Source organism: Lampris incognitus, chromosome 5, assembly GCF_029633865.1.
Source record: "Lampris incognitus isolate fLamInc1 chromosome 5, fLamInc1.hap2, whole genome shotgun sequence".
Taxonomy (NCBI): Eukaryota; Metazoa; Chordata; class Actinopteri; order Lampriformes; family Lampridae; genus Lampris; species Lampris incognitus.
The window spans coordinates 12,376,351-12,394,455 of NC_079215.1; the positions used below are offsets into that span (position 1 = coordinate 12,376,351).

General features: G+C 46.1%; 1 protein-coding gene across 1 annotated transcript in view; it reads right to left on the reverse strand.

The window, feature by feature from the left end:
- Positions 1 to 926: 926 nt before the first annotated feature.
- Positions 927 to 18,105, reverse strand: part of tll1 (tolloid-like 1) — a 42,096-nt gene continuing 24,917 nt past the window's right edge. Inside the window, exons 19-23 of the mRNA XM_056279761.1 lie at positions 10,222 to 10,347; positions 6,940 to 7,067; positions 3,442 to 3,655; positions 1,948 to 2,198; positions 927 to 1,820 (exon numbers count right to left, since the gene is read on the reverse strand). Of these exons, the coding sequence (XP_056135736.1) occupies positions 1,686 to 1,820; positions 1,948 to 2,198; positions 3,442 to 3,655; positions 6,940 to 7,067; positions 10,222 to 10,347 (854 nt within the window). The 3' untranslated portion in view covers positions 927 to 1,685. The remainder of the gene's footprint in view (positions 1,821 to 1,947; positions 2,199 to 3,441; positions 3,656 to 6,939; positions 7,068 to 10,221; positions 10,348 to 18,105) is intronic.

The window sequence follows — 18,105 nt, forward strand, 5'->3', positions numbered from 1 at the left end:
AGACGCGCGCGCCGTAGACGCGTCATCTCACACACAGACTACATTGCCCGTGTGGCCCTTCTTCTTCTTCTTCTTTTCTTTCTTTCTTTTTTTTTTTACAATAAAATCATTCAAGTTCTTCAAACGTCGTGACAAATGTAATCGCTGGCCCACACAAAAACAAACAAACCTACTGACAAGAGACGTCTGTGCAAGAGCATATCGTTGGTTCTAAGGCAATGTTGTAGTTCCACAGGACTCGCGGCGCAGATGCGGCGCGCTATCCGCGCGCGGTGGCCTCGCGTTGACTCGTGTTTCCGGTTCATCGCGGCTTCAGAAATCCATCGCTCGTATTTTTGTTTTTTTAGCACCATGGGAATCGATCCTCGCCGTGGAATTGTGTGGTTGTAGGAAATGGCTAGTGGAAGAAAAGAAAAAAGTTCCCTTACAGCATCCACCGATATATCTCCAGATGAGATGAGATGAGATGCAAATGATCTTAATTATTCTGTCACAGCATTTCAACAAATTAGCTTTTTAGTTTGTTTTTTGGGGGGTGGGGGTGGGGGGGGTGATGGTATCTATATGTTGCACGAGTTCCAGAATGGTACAAACGCCGACAGCATTTACACACAACATGCCGTGATGCAAGGCATTACATTAACATCCAAGATGGTTTGGAAATCTCCATTTACATTTTTTTTCTTTTAAATTTTATTTTTTTCCGTTGAGTGACGGCGGTTTGCGTAAGCTTTAAGCTAAGGGCAAGGGTAAGAATCAGCCTCTGTTTGTTCTTTTTCTCGATACGCACGTACAGTAAACACAAACATCACAGGTTGTAGAAGGAGACATGAATTAAAACCGGTTGCAGCCGTTGTGAGCTGGACCATCCAGACCAGTCCCCCCCAGGCCTCAAAGGCAACGACACGTCTGTCTGCATAAGTTCTTCTCGGTTTGCCGTGTGTACGGACCAAGGCTCGAGTCAACGCGGCCTCGGAAACACCCTCGTCCTGCCACTGTGGATCGAACCGTTTGGACCCAGATCGAACGTATTTTCTCGTGCCCGAAACCTCTCCGGCACCGCCCTTTGTGGCTCCGTCCAACCGGGAATCGATGCTTCTCCTCTCAGTTGAAGCATCCATAGTCTGTACATCTGAACAAGTGTGACACGTGTGTGCACGTGTGTGTTACATATGCACACATGAGTTAATCTTTTTATACTGTGCAACCCCTTTTCAACGGTGCGAAAAAGGGCCTCTGTCTGAAGTTTACAGAAAAGTTGATGATTTCTATTTGTGCAGGCATATTAGTCAAGAGTTTCAAAGTTTGTCACCGCCGTCTTTCCCCAAGAGTGACTCACTCGCCACGAAGCGAGTGGTCAGGATTGACTCTGGTGGTAAAGCTTACCACTGGTATGTATCTCAAAGAAAATTCACATTCCTCTTCCGGTCTCCTCTTACAGTGCAATGATCACTGGCGCGTTTGAAGGAGGCCATTGTTCAGGTCACATATAATCTTCCTCCTCTCTCGTGTCTGACAGACGTCCACAATATTAAGTCTTGTGCTTGTGGAGTGTCTGTGGGTCAAAGAAGAAGGGATTGTTGTCTAGTTTTTTTTTTTGTTTTTGTTTTTTTGCCATGGTGAAGGGCAGGTCAAGGTGACAGTGGTGGGGCGACATGAACGTCAAACTTCAGGGGGTTGTGAGATCATTTCCTGGTGTGAAGGCTCTCCTGGAACTTGGTGCTTGTGTAACGGATGTGGAAACCCTTCTTGCTGATGGTATCATCGCTATGAAAACGGATCAGCACAGCGTCTCCAGGTGAATAGATCTCCTCCCTCGGCTACGGAAAGGAGGATAAAGGCAGAGAGCTGAGCTTCTCAAACATCTAACAGCTTGCAAGTAATTACCATTAACAGTTACATACTTCAACATGAAGGGAGCACAAGGTTGGCAATGTGTGGCCTTACCCCTGAACCACAGAAGCGACCCAGCCGGTGCGAGTTGATGTCGTACCCATCGTACAGCTCGATGTAGTCATAACCACAGTCCGCCTCCTCCTCCACTTCAAAAGTGGTGAAGGTCAGCTCTATGCCATAGCCCTGTTCTGCTGTGACTAGCCACTCACAGTCAGTGTGGCCGGGGTAATTATTGTCTCCGAACTGGGAGTGGGAGTAGAGGTTCTTCTGACGGGTTTCCGCTTTCAGACGGCCTCCACATTCTGGGGAGAGACAGGAGGAAGAAGAAACGAGAAAGTCATCTGAGCCTGTAAAAGATCATTCTGTTGTAATTCTGCTGACCTCATTCGGATGAGTTTACCTTTATCACATTTAAAGGCACATAGCGGTGTTTTTGCATGTTTTGGCCCCTTACTTAAAAACGGTGCATACTTTACATTACTCCCGAGCATTACCCAAAGCACACCCTGGTGTTTTAGATTTCTGAGTCCGTTTTTCCTACTTTTCCAGGCAGTCACTGGTTTCCATTCATTTCAGTAGGGAATTCAAATCAACCAGCAGAGACTTGAAACTTGCTTGGGATATGCAATCCATCACAGTGAAAATTCTGTCAACATTATTTTTTTCTTTGGTCAAACTTACACAATCGCTGCAGGATAACGCAGCTGAAAGCGCAGATAATTGCGATAAGTTTTCCGGATGGTGCGTTCCAGTGTGCGGACATTTGATTTTTATGAGCTGGCTGCTGAACAGCACTGCATTCACAAGCTATGTTGTCATAAAATCAGATCTGAAGGATACACAATAATCCAGTGTGGGGACTGCTAAAAGGATAATGTGAATTTAGGAGCTTCTTGCGTTAGGAAGGATGCTGTGTGGCAGTCGAGTCTCAAATCTCGGATGCCTGAGCGCACTGGAACACACCACCATGAAGACCTGTCACAACAGGCTGTGCTTTCATCTGCATGGTCCTGCAGAGATAGTGCTACTCTGACAAATAAAATGACACTGACAGAATGTTCATCGTAATGGATTACTGATCTCAAGCAAGTTTCAAAGCCTTTAAACGTTGATTTTCATACTGCATACTGATATGGATGGAAACAAATGGAAAAGTAGTAAAATGCATCCAAAAATCTGAAACACAAAGGTATGCCTTGGAAAATGGTTGGGGGTTATGTCAAGTATGAGCCATTTGTAGTAACACGGCTAACTACACAAACGCATTTACACATCTGGCTAACTACACTGTGTACATAGCGTGGCAGAGATGGTGTGTATGCGGTAATAAACCACTAGAGGGAGATAATGCTTTAACAAAGGCTTCTCATAGGTGGAAACTACAACCTAGAGACTACTAGTTAAGTATCTCCCTCATAAGTCAAAAAGACTCATGGTACACATACTGTTCACACAAAAAGCAGTATCATTTCACAGACAGAACACACACACACACACACACACACACACACACACACACACACACACACACACACACACACATACCAGTGGAGTGTGTGGCCTGGAAGCCCTTCCTCTGCACTGAGGCATCCGAGATGAAGCGTAGGTACATCCTGTTGCCCGTGGAAACCAGGGGCTCGGGGATTTTGTTGCCACACAGACGACCTAGGATGGCTGCGGTGTCACTGTCCCCATCAAACGCCTCCAGGTGGTCGTACGCACATTCCTGATGCTGCTCAATCTCAAACTCATTAAAGGCCTGAGACAGAGATGGCAGCAGACAGTTAGTGAAGAATCTTTAACTAAGACGTTGGTGTCAGTTTTGGATAGTCAGTATTGCAACTGCATGCAGTGAAAACAGTTACAAAACAGAGTGGTCAATATTCACAACGTAAAAGCAAAACAAAGTCCAGGAGAAAGGAGAATAGTACAAAATCTGAAAGCATAACTTTATGAACCCCAGACCCCTGGGTGGGGGGGGGGGGGGGGGATAGAAATGGATGAGAAGAGGAACGTAGTGAAGGGGCAAAACCACAGATGGATAAAGAGGAGACGGATCCTTTGTTGAAACCCACATTACAGTATTTTGTCTCAGCCTCTGAGCTGATGAGGACATGTCTGATACCAATTCACTACCATTTACAAAGGCCTTGCTGTGACCAGAAGCATAAACAGAGCTACAAAACACAGCTTTACCAGGCCAGCTTGTTGACTGACTGTATCAATATGATAGTTTTTTGTTAAATTAAAGAGAAGACCCCCAAAAACCTCATTGGTCATCACTAAACTGGGTGAGATACATGGAAGACATTCGAAATGAGAAACCTTGGCGCGTCCGGGAAGCATAGCGGTCTATTCCGTTGCCTACCAACATGGGGATCGCCGGCTCAAATCCCCGTGTCACCTCCGGCTTGATCGGGCATCCCTACAGACACAACTGGCCGTGTCTGCGGGTGGGAAGCCAGATGTGGGTATGTGTCCTGATCGCTGCACTAGCGCCTCCTCTGGGCGGTCGGGGCACCTGTTCAGGTGGGAGGAGGAACTGGGAGGGGGACTAGTGTGATCCTCCCATGCACTACGTCCCTCTGGCGAAACTCCTCACTGTCAGGTGAAAAGAAGCGGCTGGCGACTCCACATGTATCCGAGGAGGCATGTGTACTTGGCCAATTACCCCACTCTTCTGAGCCATCCGGGGCGCTGCTCCACCCCCTCTGCCGATCCGGGGAGGGCTGCAGACTACCACACGCCTCCTCCGATACACGTGGAGTCACCAGCAGCTTCTTTTCACCTGACAGTGAGGAGTTTCACCAGGGGGATGTAGCGCGTGAGAGGATCATGCTATTCCCCCCCAGTTCCCCCTGTACAGGTGCCCAGATCGACCAGAGGAGGCGCTAGTGCAGCGACCAGGACACGTACCCACATCCGGCTTCTCACCCGCAGACACGGCCAATTGTGTCTGTAGGGGTGCCCGACCAAGCTTGAGGTAACACGGGGATTCGAACCAGCGATCCCCGTGTTGGTAGGCAACGGAATAGACCCCCACGCCACCTGGACGCCCTAAAATGAGAAGCCTTCTGAATTGTTTGTTATTCTAGAGTCAATTTTTATTCTGAGCCTTTTAAATGACGTCACCCATGCCAGATATCTGTTTTATATTTGTTTCGCGTGTGACCAAGTGTTTGTTTCACTCTTATACCTGTGAACACTCGGAAACAGAACCTCTCGCTTAATCACAGCAATGAATCTCCCTTACATTCTTTGATAATAGCACACAAACACGCACACACACACACGCACATACACACACACACACACACACACACACCCGCGTACATCTCCAAATGCTTTTGTAGCTCTTTTTCACCGGAGAGATGCAGTGCCACTTCTACAAGAAAGAGAGAATTGGTTTCTGCCATTGGATTGGAGGGAGAGGAGTAAAAGTAGTAGTAGAAGAAGAAGAAGAGAGCATGCCGAGGTGACCTGGCACTGTGCCAGCCTGGGGATCATTATTGAGAGGGAAATGTTTGATTCTGGGGACTTGATTGACTCCAGATGTTTCGTCTAGCTCGGATGTCTGTCGTGCAAAGTGACACCAGTGCCTGTGTGTGTGCGTGTGTGTGTGCATGTGTGTGCGTGTGTGTGTGTGTGTGTGTGTGTGTGTGTGTGTGTGTGTGTGTGTGTGTGTGTGTGTGTGTGTGTGTGCGTGTGTGTGTGTTTGTTTAGATCTTAAGTTCTGTTTACTTCTCCAAAGAGAATTGAGCCTGAGAGGGAGAGAGAGAGAGAAGGGGGGGATGAGGCAATAATAGAATGACCTTCACGTCTGTGTTCAGATTTCTGGTATTTAATCTGTCCTGCTGTGATGTCACTTTTCTGGATCTAGAGAGGACCCTGCTAATCTCAACAGCAAACAAACACACACACACACACACACACACACACACACACACACACGCACACACACACCCTCCTAGTTTTTGTGACACACAGAAAATTAACAATTAATGAACACTCCATGACCATGGTCAGTTGATGTAATGATTTTTGTGTTACATACATAGTGTTGTAAAAAGTAACGACACGTGATTACGATGATTAGAGATAACACGATGCAACACGCAACACAGCACGCCTATCATGTGGCTGGAGAGTGTGAGCAGGGTTTGGAGCAAATGAGGTAGACGGCACGTGTGTGTGTTAGCGTGTGTATGTGTGTGTGTGTGTGACTTGAACATGGACAAAGCTATTAGCTTGACTGGCTGAGCATGCAAATAACACTAAGCGCCATACACACAACATAAAGCAGCATAAGATCTGTCTTAAGACTTCTAAGCAGCCTCTTCAGTCTTTAGCTGTGTAGGAGTCAACACAACACTGCAAAAAACCATCTTTAAATCACAAGGTTTAGAAATCTCACTCATCCACAAACATAAACCAGACGTTACTCCTCGCTGCTCCTCATCCGGAGGTTAATGGACCCCGATGGCAGCTGTGGCCACACTAATAAGTCGCTTCATTCACACATACGGGGCATTTGCCACGACTGGGAAACTGTAGACAACCGCTATCTATGTCAGCTCACACACGCATGGATGCAGGCACACACACACACAGACACACACTCATGCACAGACACGCAAAGTGACACACAGATGATGCAAATACATCAACACACATGCGTAAAAGCTCAAACGTACGTGTTCGCAGACAGAACGACGCAGGGCCACAGATGGCGGCAGCTCAAGGCCTCATTCTAACGCATGAGAACACGCTCACTGTTAACCCTCATATGCTGCTAACCTACACGGGCCCGTGCCACGTTTGGGCTCTGCAAATGGGACATGGGAAAGATTAAATTATAGAGCAAGAATGGGGGGGGGGGCTGGGCATGCCTGAGGCTTCTATACACAGATGACCCAAAAGACAGAACTGAGCGTCTTCATGAAGACAGCGCTGAAACCAGTAAAATCAGGGGCGAGGCGATGAAAGAGAAGGGGAAAACCATGTACCGATAGAACAGCCTGTCTGATCCCCCCGTACACTTACTATCTTGACTCTGTGTCCCGGGGTGGCCGTAATGTCCCAGGTGCACTCCTTACGGCTGGGGTACTTGTCAGGCCAGTTGGGGCTGCTCAGGGTCCCACTGGGGCTGTGGATCTTGTGCTCACACTCAGCTAGGCACACACACACACACACACACACACACACACACACACACACACACACACACACACACACACACACACACACACACACACACATAGGAGAAGTCAACATCTTGTGTGGAGAATAAAAAAGGTCAGTGGAAATGGAACGGGGAAGGGAAACCTACCCCTTGTTACAAGTTGTTCGGGGTAAAACACACATGTAGACATTCAGAGACATTCGCTTGAACACAAACAAAAGTTACACACACTGCTATAATATTGTGTTTGGCAGGAACGCAGTATGGCTGCTGGCTATAGGGACACATACACAAGACGAAAAGTACAGCGAAAACCATTTGCTGCTCTTCATCTCGTACCATTTTACTACTGCCGCTACTTCTATTACTACCTAGATTACGACCTCAATCGCTACGACTACTCCTACTATTACTGCTACTACTAAACTATTACTACTACTACTATTCTACTATGACTTCGACTACTTATACTGCTACTTTTTCCACTACAACAACTACATCTATTACTACTCCTACTATTACTGCTACTACTAAACTATTACTACTACTACTATTCTGCTATGACTTCGACTACTTATACTGCTACTTTTTCCACTACAACAACTACATCTATTACTATCCCACTATTACTGTTACTACTAAACTATTACTACTACTATTCTACTACTTATACTACTACTTCTTCCACTACAACAACTACATCTATTACTACTCCTACTATTACTGCTACTACTAAACTATTACTACTACTACTACTATACTACTATGACTTCTACTACTTCTACTACTACAACAACTACATTTACTATTACTACTACTGCTACTACTATTACTATTACTACTTCCACCACCACTACAACTGATACTAATGCCACAAGTACTAGTGATATTATCATTATCATTACTAGTATTATTAGTAAAGTAGTAGTGGTAGTAGTAGTAACTGTATTATCAACTTAGTAGTAGTAGTATGAACTGTAGGATTAAGTGAATTTACTCAGAGCTATGAAGATTTACTCCATAGGTGTAGTAAAAGTATGAGTAAAAGCTTGAGCTGGAACAGATGTTGTTTTTTTTGGCTGTCTGTTGTTTTCTGAAACCCTGACTGATTTCTATTCGGACTGTAAGGCGAAACAAAGCAAGTGTCCGCAGTCTGCACATATGGCAGCACTGGCAGGGGCAGGACTAATAGGAGACGAGGGTAAATAACTCAGGGAAGTTAATTTTGGGAAAACAGTTAAATCATTCTGTCCCATCACACCGTTACACAAACTTGGTAAATAGGCCAATACCCACTTAGGAACTATGAATCTGGGTAGGTGGTGTGTGTGCGTGTGTGCGTGTTTGGCGTGGCTATGTGAGGCACCGAGGATGGGCCGAGTGCCTTGAGACTAGTGTATGTCGAAGGTGCGAGGCATGCGCAGGACAACAAGGTGCATTCCAAAGTGTCAGCTTTTATTTAGAGACTGACAGACCCAACCCACACCCACGCTGAGATGAATCGGCCTTTACAGTCAAAGATCACATAAACAGACATATTCCCTTTACGGACTGAGCCGCGGGCGGCTCGGACACGCCACGCACGCTGCGGAGCACAGAGCGGGTCTAGAGGCAAACTCGGCTTGCGTACAGCATTTTCAACAGAGGCTTCATATTCCCACAAACTCACACGCTCTTATCGCCGTAAATAAAGGATGTTGCTTACATGATCGCGTCAAATAAAAGCACCCACATTGTGGACAGCAAGTTACAAATGTACCTCAATGATCAACAAAAGAAACCCTTACTTTGATATCATCATTTGGTCTCAGTAACAGCTAATATGTTTCTTTGCAGTGTTATTTTGCTACAATGAAGCAGGGGAATAACTGAACAAAAAACGGTGTTACTTACAGTACAAGTGTTTAGTGTTACTCTATGACATCGCTACAAACACGACATGTTACACCACTCGTCACCCTGCCCAAGTACACACATTTCACCTTCTGAATGTTTCACACGCTCATTCGTGGCCACAAACAGAACAAGCTGTGTGAGGGGAACACAGATTCGCTGGAATCAGTCACATTTTGGGGTCGAACCGGTCAAAGACACACACGCAAAGGAAGTCAATCCTACACGCATCGCTTTAAAGCTAACAGATGTTTGAAACTGGAGTCCCTTTACAAGTTACACGGGGGAACTTCGTAGAAGTGTGTGTGCGTGTGTGTGTGCGTGTGTGTGTGTGTGTGTGTGTGTGTGTGTGTGTGTGTTTGGACTGATGTGGTATGAGAGAATACATGTTCAAAAATTCAACTTCAAAACAACTGAGAATAATATCTCAATGTGAGAGCCTGGCTGTGAGCGAGTGCATCTTTGTGTATGGGAGAGCAATATGTATGTGTATGTTTGTGCACACATGTGCATGTATGTACCTGAGTGCGTTAACATGTTTGGGAATGTGCGGATTTTAATCAACTGTAGCTCTTTGCTGTTATTGTTCTACATGAAACGTTGTCTCTCTACCAACACAGGGCTTGCCGGTTCGAATCCCTGTGTTACCACCGGCTTGGTCGGGCGTCCCCATAGACACAATTGGCCGTGTCTGTGAGCAAGAAGCCGGATGTGGGTGTGTGTCCTTGTCGCCTCTGGTCAGTTGTGGCATGTGTTCAGGGGCGGGGGGGGGGGGGACTGGGGGGGGATAGCGTGAGCCTCCCACGCGCTACGTCCCCCTGGCAAAACTCCTCAATGTCAGGTGGAAAGAAGTGGCTGGCGACTCCACATGTATCGGAGGAGGCATGTGGTAGTCTGCAGCCCTCCCTGGATCAGTAGAGGGGGTGGAGCAGAGACCGGGACGGCTCAGAAGTGTGGGGGGGTTGTCTCTCTCCATCTAGCCATCCTTCTATCTATATCACCCGGCCTCTCTCTATCGCTCTCTCACAAATACACACACAAACACACAAACAATCCCTTCTCCTATATGAAAGATGGCAGTTTGTTGTGATGTGGCTCGTGATAAGTGTAGACTGAGCCAGGGTCACGAGGCGAGTGCTGCATATATTTGTTCATGAATGCGTGTTTGTGCGAATGCGTTATCACATACATGTGCGTGCCCACACGCTTATTCCAATGCATATGCGAGTGGGAGTGCGTGTGAAACCCACCTTCCTTACAGTCGTGCTTGTTCTCGTGCAGCACGAAGCCGTGGCGACACTGACACACGTAGGAGCCCACCGTGTTGATGCACTCGTGCTGGCAGCCGCCGTTGTCCTTGCTACACTCGTCCTTGTCTGCGGAGACACATGAGATGCAACAGTTCATAATGACAATAACTGAGCACATAGGAAAGGAGGGAGGAGGAAGGAAATGGAAGGGGGGAAGGAAGAGGATGAGGAAGGGGAGCAAGGAGAGGGAGGGGGAGTATGAAACCAAAACATGAGAGGAAAGATTTTGAAAACGAAACATTGGCCAATGTCCCCCCCAAAGAAGTGGAAGGCGAGAGGACAGATGTGGTGGGACAAACAAGGGATTATACAAAGAGAGGTACGACAGAAGGAAGGGGCCAGCGGGAAATGAAAAGGTCAAGCAGGACAGCAGAGCATTAGGATTTTGGACAAGCAAATGTTAAGCAAAGTTAAGATGAAGTGGTAGTGAGAGGGGGACAAGAGAGATGAATAAAGAAGGGCGACATGTAGTCAAACAGACATGCTTTTCACGTTTGTTCAAAACTAAGACTACAAGGTGTACACTCTTCATCAACAAGTTTGACCCTTTTAACCTTTTGCAAGACAAGGATGAAACTTCAGGCTACACTTCATGGTCAATAAAGCAGCGTTATTGCATCTTTGTACACCTGTCAAACATCCATCCATCCATCATTATCCGAGCCACTTATCCTGCTCTCAGGGATGCTGGAGCCTATCCCAGCAGTCATTGAGCGGCAGGTGAAGAGACACCCTGGACAGGCCGCCAGGCCATCACACAGGGCCAATACATACACACACACGCACACACACACACACACACACACACACACACACACACACACACACACACACACACACACACACACACACACACACACACACACACACACACACACACACACACAGTCTTTGGACTGTGGGAGGACACCGGAGCACCTGGAGGAAACCCACGCAGACACGGGGAGAACATGCAAACTCCACACAGAGGACGACCCGAGACGAACCCCGGGGCTCGAACCCAGAACCTTCTTGCTGCGAGGCGATCGCGCTAACCACTGTGCCACCGTGCCGCCCTATCAAACATATCAGCATCCAAAGAACCCCCACCTCCAAACGGGACTCCTTATTTGTATGGCATTTCACCCGGATGCCACCACCTTAACTATTTCCAGCCTTATAATTTTTAACCACAACACCCACCTCCACTCCAGTCCTGACCTGTCACGATTCCTGCTTAGCCCTTGTGTGCGTTTCCCTTGCTCATTCTGTCTCTGTCCCTGCCTTCAGAACTGTCTACTCTAGACTTTGCCACTTCTCCACCTGTCCACCGGATGTTCCAGGACTTTTCTTCCTGTTTACCACACCCACCTGTGCACCTGCCACTTGTTCCCTCATCAGTTTTTCAGTACTTAAACCGGTCTAAATCAATGATTCCTAGCCAGTTCGTCATAGTTTCTACCATGGACTCCTTCGTGCTCGCCAACCGGACCCTGATCCTGATTCTGCCTGTTCCTGGGTGACATGGCTCAGGAGGTAGAGCGGGTCATCTAGTAATCGGAAGGTCACTGGTTCGATCCTTGGCCCCTCCAGAGAGTGTGTGGAAGTGTCCTTGAGTAAGACGCTGAACCCCTAACTGCTCATGACGAGCAGGTTAACGCCTTGCATGGCAGCCTCCGCCATCAGTGTATGAATGTGTGTGTGAATGGGTGAATGTGAGGCATACAGAGGTGCACATAACTAGTGTGCAGGTGCGCATGCGTGGCCAAAATGAATGATGCACAGCAGATAATACCAAAAGAGGCGCTTTTGCGTACCAACATTTTTGGGACACAATTACTTACTAGAACAACAGGATTTTCTCCATATATCACTGGTAAGAAAGTCATTATGACAAATGTGTCAATTTTAATACTACCACTACTACTTTTGGCTGCTCCCGTTAGGGGTCGCCACAGCGGATCATCCGTTTCCATCTCTTCCTGTCTTCTGCGTCTTCCTCTGTCACACCAGCCACCTGCATGTCTTCCCTCACCACATCCATAAACCTCCTCTTTGGCCTTCCTCTTCTCCTCTTCCCTGGCAGCTCCATATTCAGCATCCTTCTCCCAATATATCCAGCATCTCTCCTCCACACATGTCCAAGCCATCTCAATCTTGCCTCTCTTGCTTTGTCTCCAAACCGTCCAACCTGAGCTGTCCCTCTAATATACTCGTTCCTAATCCTGTCCTTCTTCGTCACTCCCAGTGAAAATCTTATCATCTTCAACTCTGCCACCTCCAGCTCCGCCTCCTGTCTTCTTGTCAGTGCCACTGTCTCCAAACAAATCAAAATCAGTTGCTACGATGCTGCTGGAAATGTTTTAACAGCTCATTATGTATGTTCAGATACAGATTTGAAAAATGTTAGTCGGTAATTTTGCAAAAAAAGGAGGAAAGAGAAAATGTGCGATAAACCCTTTGTGTTAAACACATGCTAAGGCCTATCAATCACTACAAAAAGCCTTGTAACACCCGAACCAAAGTAAGATGCATGGATTTGTGTTACTGGGACGCAGCATCTGGGTGGCTCAAACGCCCCAAATCAGGTTGTGCTGTGCAGTGTACAACTAGTTGCCCAGTGCAGTTACAGGAGTCAGTGGCTGCAGATGTGTAACGCAATTGTCAGGCTCTTTCATAACTGAACTATGTGTGAACTTGACCTTGTTAAGCACTAAAGTAAGGGCTGGCAGTGTTGCACAGCATGCCACCACTTAACAAGCAACGTAACCACTTGCAGACTCTTGCACGCTGCGCAAAAGTCCACAAAAGTCGATGACAATCAATTGTTAATCGTGCAACTTTTAGCCTTCGTTCTTGATTAAGTGGATGCGCTTTTTTCCCCCAATTTAGCAAAGTTAACTGTTAAACCTTGAGCTCCAGCAAATAGTTATCTTACGTTACAACTAGCTTAATGTTACATTTTTTTCTTTTGTTTCAGGATTTTCATCCATTCATCAAAATGTCCAAGAAGCAAGCTACATTAAGTAATTACTTTGGTGTTGCGCCACCTCCAAAGAAAGTTGACTCCAGCATCTGACTGAAGATACTGGAGAAGATGCAGACTGAACCTGTACATGAAAAATGTGTATTCCTGCGCGGGGATGCTGGAGCCTATCCCAGCAGTCATTGGGCAGCAGGTGGGGAGACACCCTGGACAGGCTGCCAGGCCATCACACAAGGCCGGCACACACACACACACACACACACACACACACACACACACACACACACACACACACACACACACACACACACGGCCGATTCACCTGACCTACATGTCTTTGGACTAGGGAAGGAAACCGGAGCACCCGGAGGAAACCCACGCAGACACGGGGAGAACATGCAAACTCCACATAGAGGACAACCCAGGATGACCCCCAAGGTGGGACTACCCCGGGGCTCGAACCCAGAATGTTTTTGCTGTGAGGCAACCGCACTAACCACTGTGCCACTGTGACACGTGGCTTTCTACAGGTGGAAATTCCATGTTAACCCTGTTCCTGATCCTGTTCCGCCCAAGCCCATCATTCCAGCCTCCCATGTTTCCCTGGAGTCTCCCAGCTCCTCCCTGGAACAGCCAAGCATTTTGTCAGCTAGCTTCAAGCCTGTGTCTCTTGTGGCTATCCGGCTTGCTAGCCATCAGCCTGTCTCCCAGATGCCAGGCCATTGTTTCCGATGGCCCATTATTCCGATATCCCGAATAGGCTGAAAAATGTCCAATTTGGACTGAAAGCCCATTTGTCCAACAGCTCATTATACCATAAATAAATGCCCATTGCTCCGAAGGCCCGTTGCTCTGAAAATACACACTCTCCCTACAGTTGTTATTTCAGTGACTGCCAGTGTATCAAACTCTGTTTCCCCATCGAGATCTGTTTCCCCCTAGCCAGAGTTAGATACAACACCAGGACACTTGATTAACCTTAACCTTAACCTCAACCTCAACCTAACCTCAACCTAATGCTTACCTTAACCTAACTGTAACCGATACCAGTAGCTAACCTGTTTCCATAGGGGGAAACAGATCTCGACGAGGAAACAGAGTTTGATACATCACTGTCAAGTCGCATCTAATCTCGTTGCGAATCATTGATCTGAACTGACCCTGATTTTGTACCGGACCATTGTGCTGAAGAGGGAGCTGAGCCGGAAGGCAAGCTCTCAATTTACCAGTCAATCTTCGTTCCAACCCTCACCTATGGTCATGAGCTTTGGGTAGTGACCGAAAGGGTGAGATTGTGGATACAAGTGGCTGAAATGAGTTTCCTCTGTAGGATGTCTGAGCTCAGCCTTAGAGATAGGGGGCCGTGCCTATAGTCCCCGGGTCCTATATTCCCCGGGTCCTATGTTCGGGAACATAGGACCCTTTCGAAAAAAAAGGGTCCCATATTCCCCGTTTTCCCCTAAAAAGGTCCTATAATCCCCGTTGCAATAGACACCGGGGAACATAGGACCCTCTTTTGGAAAAAGGGTCCTATATTCCCCGCTGTTTCCAGGGGAACATAGGACCTTTTTCCAAATAAAGGGTCCTATATTCCCCGCTATTGCCAATCGAGGAACAAACCGGGGAACTTAGAACCCTTTTTGCAAATTATTTCCTTAACGGGTCCAAAATAATCAAAACTGGGGTCATGGCTGAGATGTAGGCTACGACAATCTATTCCTCCGCTGATTAAATTAGGCCGTATTACCATTGTTGGCTGTTGTATATCGCAGGCCACCTTGAGTGCGTATCCAAATCGGGCCTAGAGGAGGCTGTAATTTGCTTTATTGTTATTTCTTACCAATATTTACTGCAGTAGGCCTAGTTAGTTGGCTCTCCGGCTCAGCATGGACAGTCGGCAATCAACGCAAGTTTGTCTTGCAGTAGGCCCGCCTACCAGTATAACCAGTAGCCATTACCACCTTCGCTCAAAGTTCAATTTGCACAGCACTGGACACTTCAGCCACTTTCTTGTTACTTTGCAGATCGTTTTCCATATTAAATCACTTGGCAGACTTTCTTTCAAAAAGACTTTAATGATGAACTTTTTAGGCAGAGAACTTAGACCAGGACTTGAAATTTAGGACCAGCACAAAGTATCCATCAACGGGGGCCGCTTACCTTACACAATAGGCTAATTGCATTTTATTGTTTGGCATCAGTCATTAAGGTTTCTGAAGAAGACCACCCGGCCAAGTTAATGACTGATGCCAAACAATGAAATGGTAAAATAGAGAATTGTGTCTTTTTTTCATTTGATGAGTGCTACCTTACATCCTTTGATGTTCTTCTTTAATAATAATAATAATAATAATAATAATAATAATAATAGTAATAGTAATAATATCAATAATAATAATAAATAATACATAATAATAATAATAATTACAGCCTAATAATAATAATGATAATAATAATAATAGCCTAATTATAAAAGAGATCTAATAACAAATAACAATTGCAGGCATAATACTATCAATAGTAATGCTGATAATAGGCTATTAATAACAAAATGCTTCTAGTAAAAGCTTGGCTGAAAAAGGGTTGGTCTATGGCAGAAGCCCCCCAGAAAAGGCATGGTCTAAAACAAAAATCTCCAAGGCCTAACTAGGCTAACGTTAAGGCTTTTTTCTTCTTCAAAAAATCAAAATGAGTAGTCCTAGTCCATTAGGCTACTCAGCAAAGAGGGGCTAAAACCCTGGATTTGACATTGCCGACGCTGCAGGACCCTTTGCGCATTATAGATCCTTCTGATTGGGACTGTTGGCTCTCTCGCAACTTCTGCAACCACCCGCTGTCGGAATTCTGCACGGTGCACCATTTCTCCGTCAGGGGGATGCACGTGTTCCCCAACATCGTGCACAATAATGTTAGCATCCACGTCCTCCACTTCAAATCTATTTGTGATCAGTGGCACTCTACAGTTTCACCTCCAGCACCTCCATCTAATGGTGTCTTGATTGGTGCGGTGCTTCTGATATCTGAAGTTCTCATGTACCAACACTTTGCCCCCTCGATCACCATCCATAACTATCGCCATTGTTTGTCTTCTTGTAGGCTAGTAAGCACATGACAGTGAGTCCACGAGTTATCACCGATAACAACCGATTGTTGCAAATTGTTGCAAGTTGGCGGGCGGTTTAGACATAGGTGAATTTTGATCATGTGGTTTAGAACGCCAGGAAACTTGGATGCAGATGACCACACATCCTCGACAAGTCTTAAATATTTCCAAACTCGAAATCATGTGTGCATTTGGCTATTTATAAATTATTTTTCGAGCAATATGTGTTTTGTGATTCAGCTTTAGCGTTGTTGATTAGCCTTTCATTCATATTTTGTCAAAAAGGCGTATTCATTAGCCTAGGCCTATGTCCCGTTATTTCTGTAGCATACAGCATCTTAGAATCTTAAGAGACCAGGCACATATTATTATCTTATTGTTATTACCATGCTATATTAGCCTACTTTATAATTATAAATATTTCAATTATCCAATTTTTAGCATTTCTAATATAAGGCTATATTGTTATTATTATTATTATTATCATCATCATCATCATCATCATCATTATTATTATTAGGCTATTATTATTATCATTATTATTGTCATTATTATTATGTTATTATTATTATCATTACAATTATGATGCTTAAAGGGCCTTACTGAGCAGATGGTTTCTATCTAATATCTGTCAGATGCTTTTCCCAATAAGCTGGTGTGGTTATGATGGGAACGACGGCTTTCTAGCGAACATAGAAGAAGTGGGTCGGAATTGGCCTATTGTCGATATCAGCTAGCTTACGCAAGAGTCTATCCCTGGTACAATGCACTAGACCTCTGGGAGATGGACTGCTGAGGACGGAACACAACACCTATCCTCAGCTCCCAGCACTTCTCGCACAATGTGCTACTCATACGCTGAGTTGGCGGCACCCGGGATCGAACTCACGACCTTGCAATCCATAGGCGAGAGCTCTACCGGCTGAGCTACGCCCGGGTACAATTGCCCAAGGAACACAGGCTTACTATATTACATTCAGACACAGACGAGCCAGCTCACCTACTCGGCGAGGAGCATTTTCCTCGGTAAGTGACACATTTCGCGCATAAATATCAGAGAACTACCGGGGTGGGTTATGCGCCCAAATATAGGCTATAGCCTAATAAATTGAATTTGTGTAGTGTCGAAAGTTTCCACATACTTTAGCCAACCTGGACTTTGTGAATTCGTTTTTGTGATATAAAAATAGAAATCGTATGATTCATTGTCTTCTTAATAATCTGCCCTAAATAATGCATTATTGAAAATGCACTTTTTGCGCCAAACAGCGTCAAACCTGCTGACCGGGGAACATAGGACCTTTCTTTATAAAAAGGGTCCTATGTTCCCCGGGTGCCCTAGGGGAACATAGGACCCTTTTTATAAAGAAAGGTCCTATGTTCCCCTGCACATACAAAACGGGGAACATAGGACCCTTTTGGGGAAAAGTGGGGAATATAGGGCCCTCTGTATACAAAAAGGTCCGATATTCCCCGGTCTCATACAAAGCGGGGGAACATAGGACCCGGGGACTATAGGACCCGGGGACTATAGGGAGGACCCCAGAGATAGAGTGAGGAGCTCAGAGTAGAGCCGCTGTTCCTTCACATTGAAAGGGGGTCAGTTGAGATGGTTCGGGCATCTGATTAGGATGCCTCCTGGGCGCCTTCCTTCTGAGGTTTTCCGGGCACATCCAACTGGGAGGAGACCCCGGGGTAGACCCAGAACTCACTGGAGGGACTAAATATCCAATCTGGCCTAGGAAGGCCTTGGGAT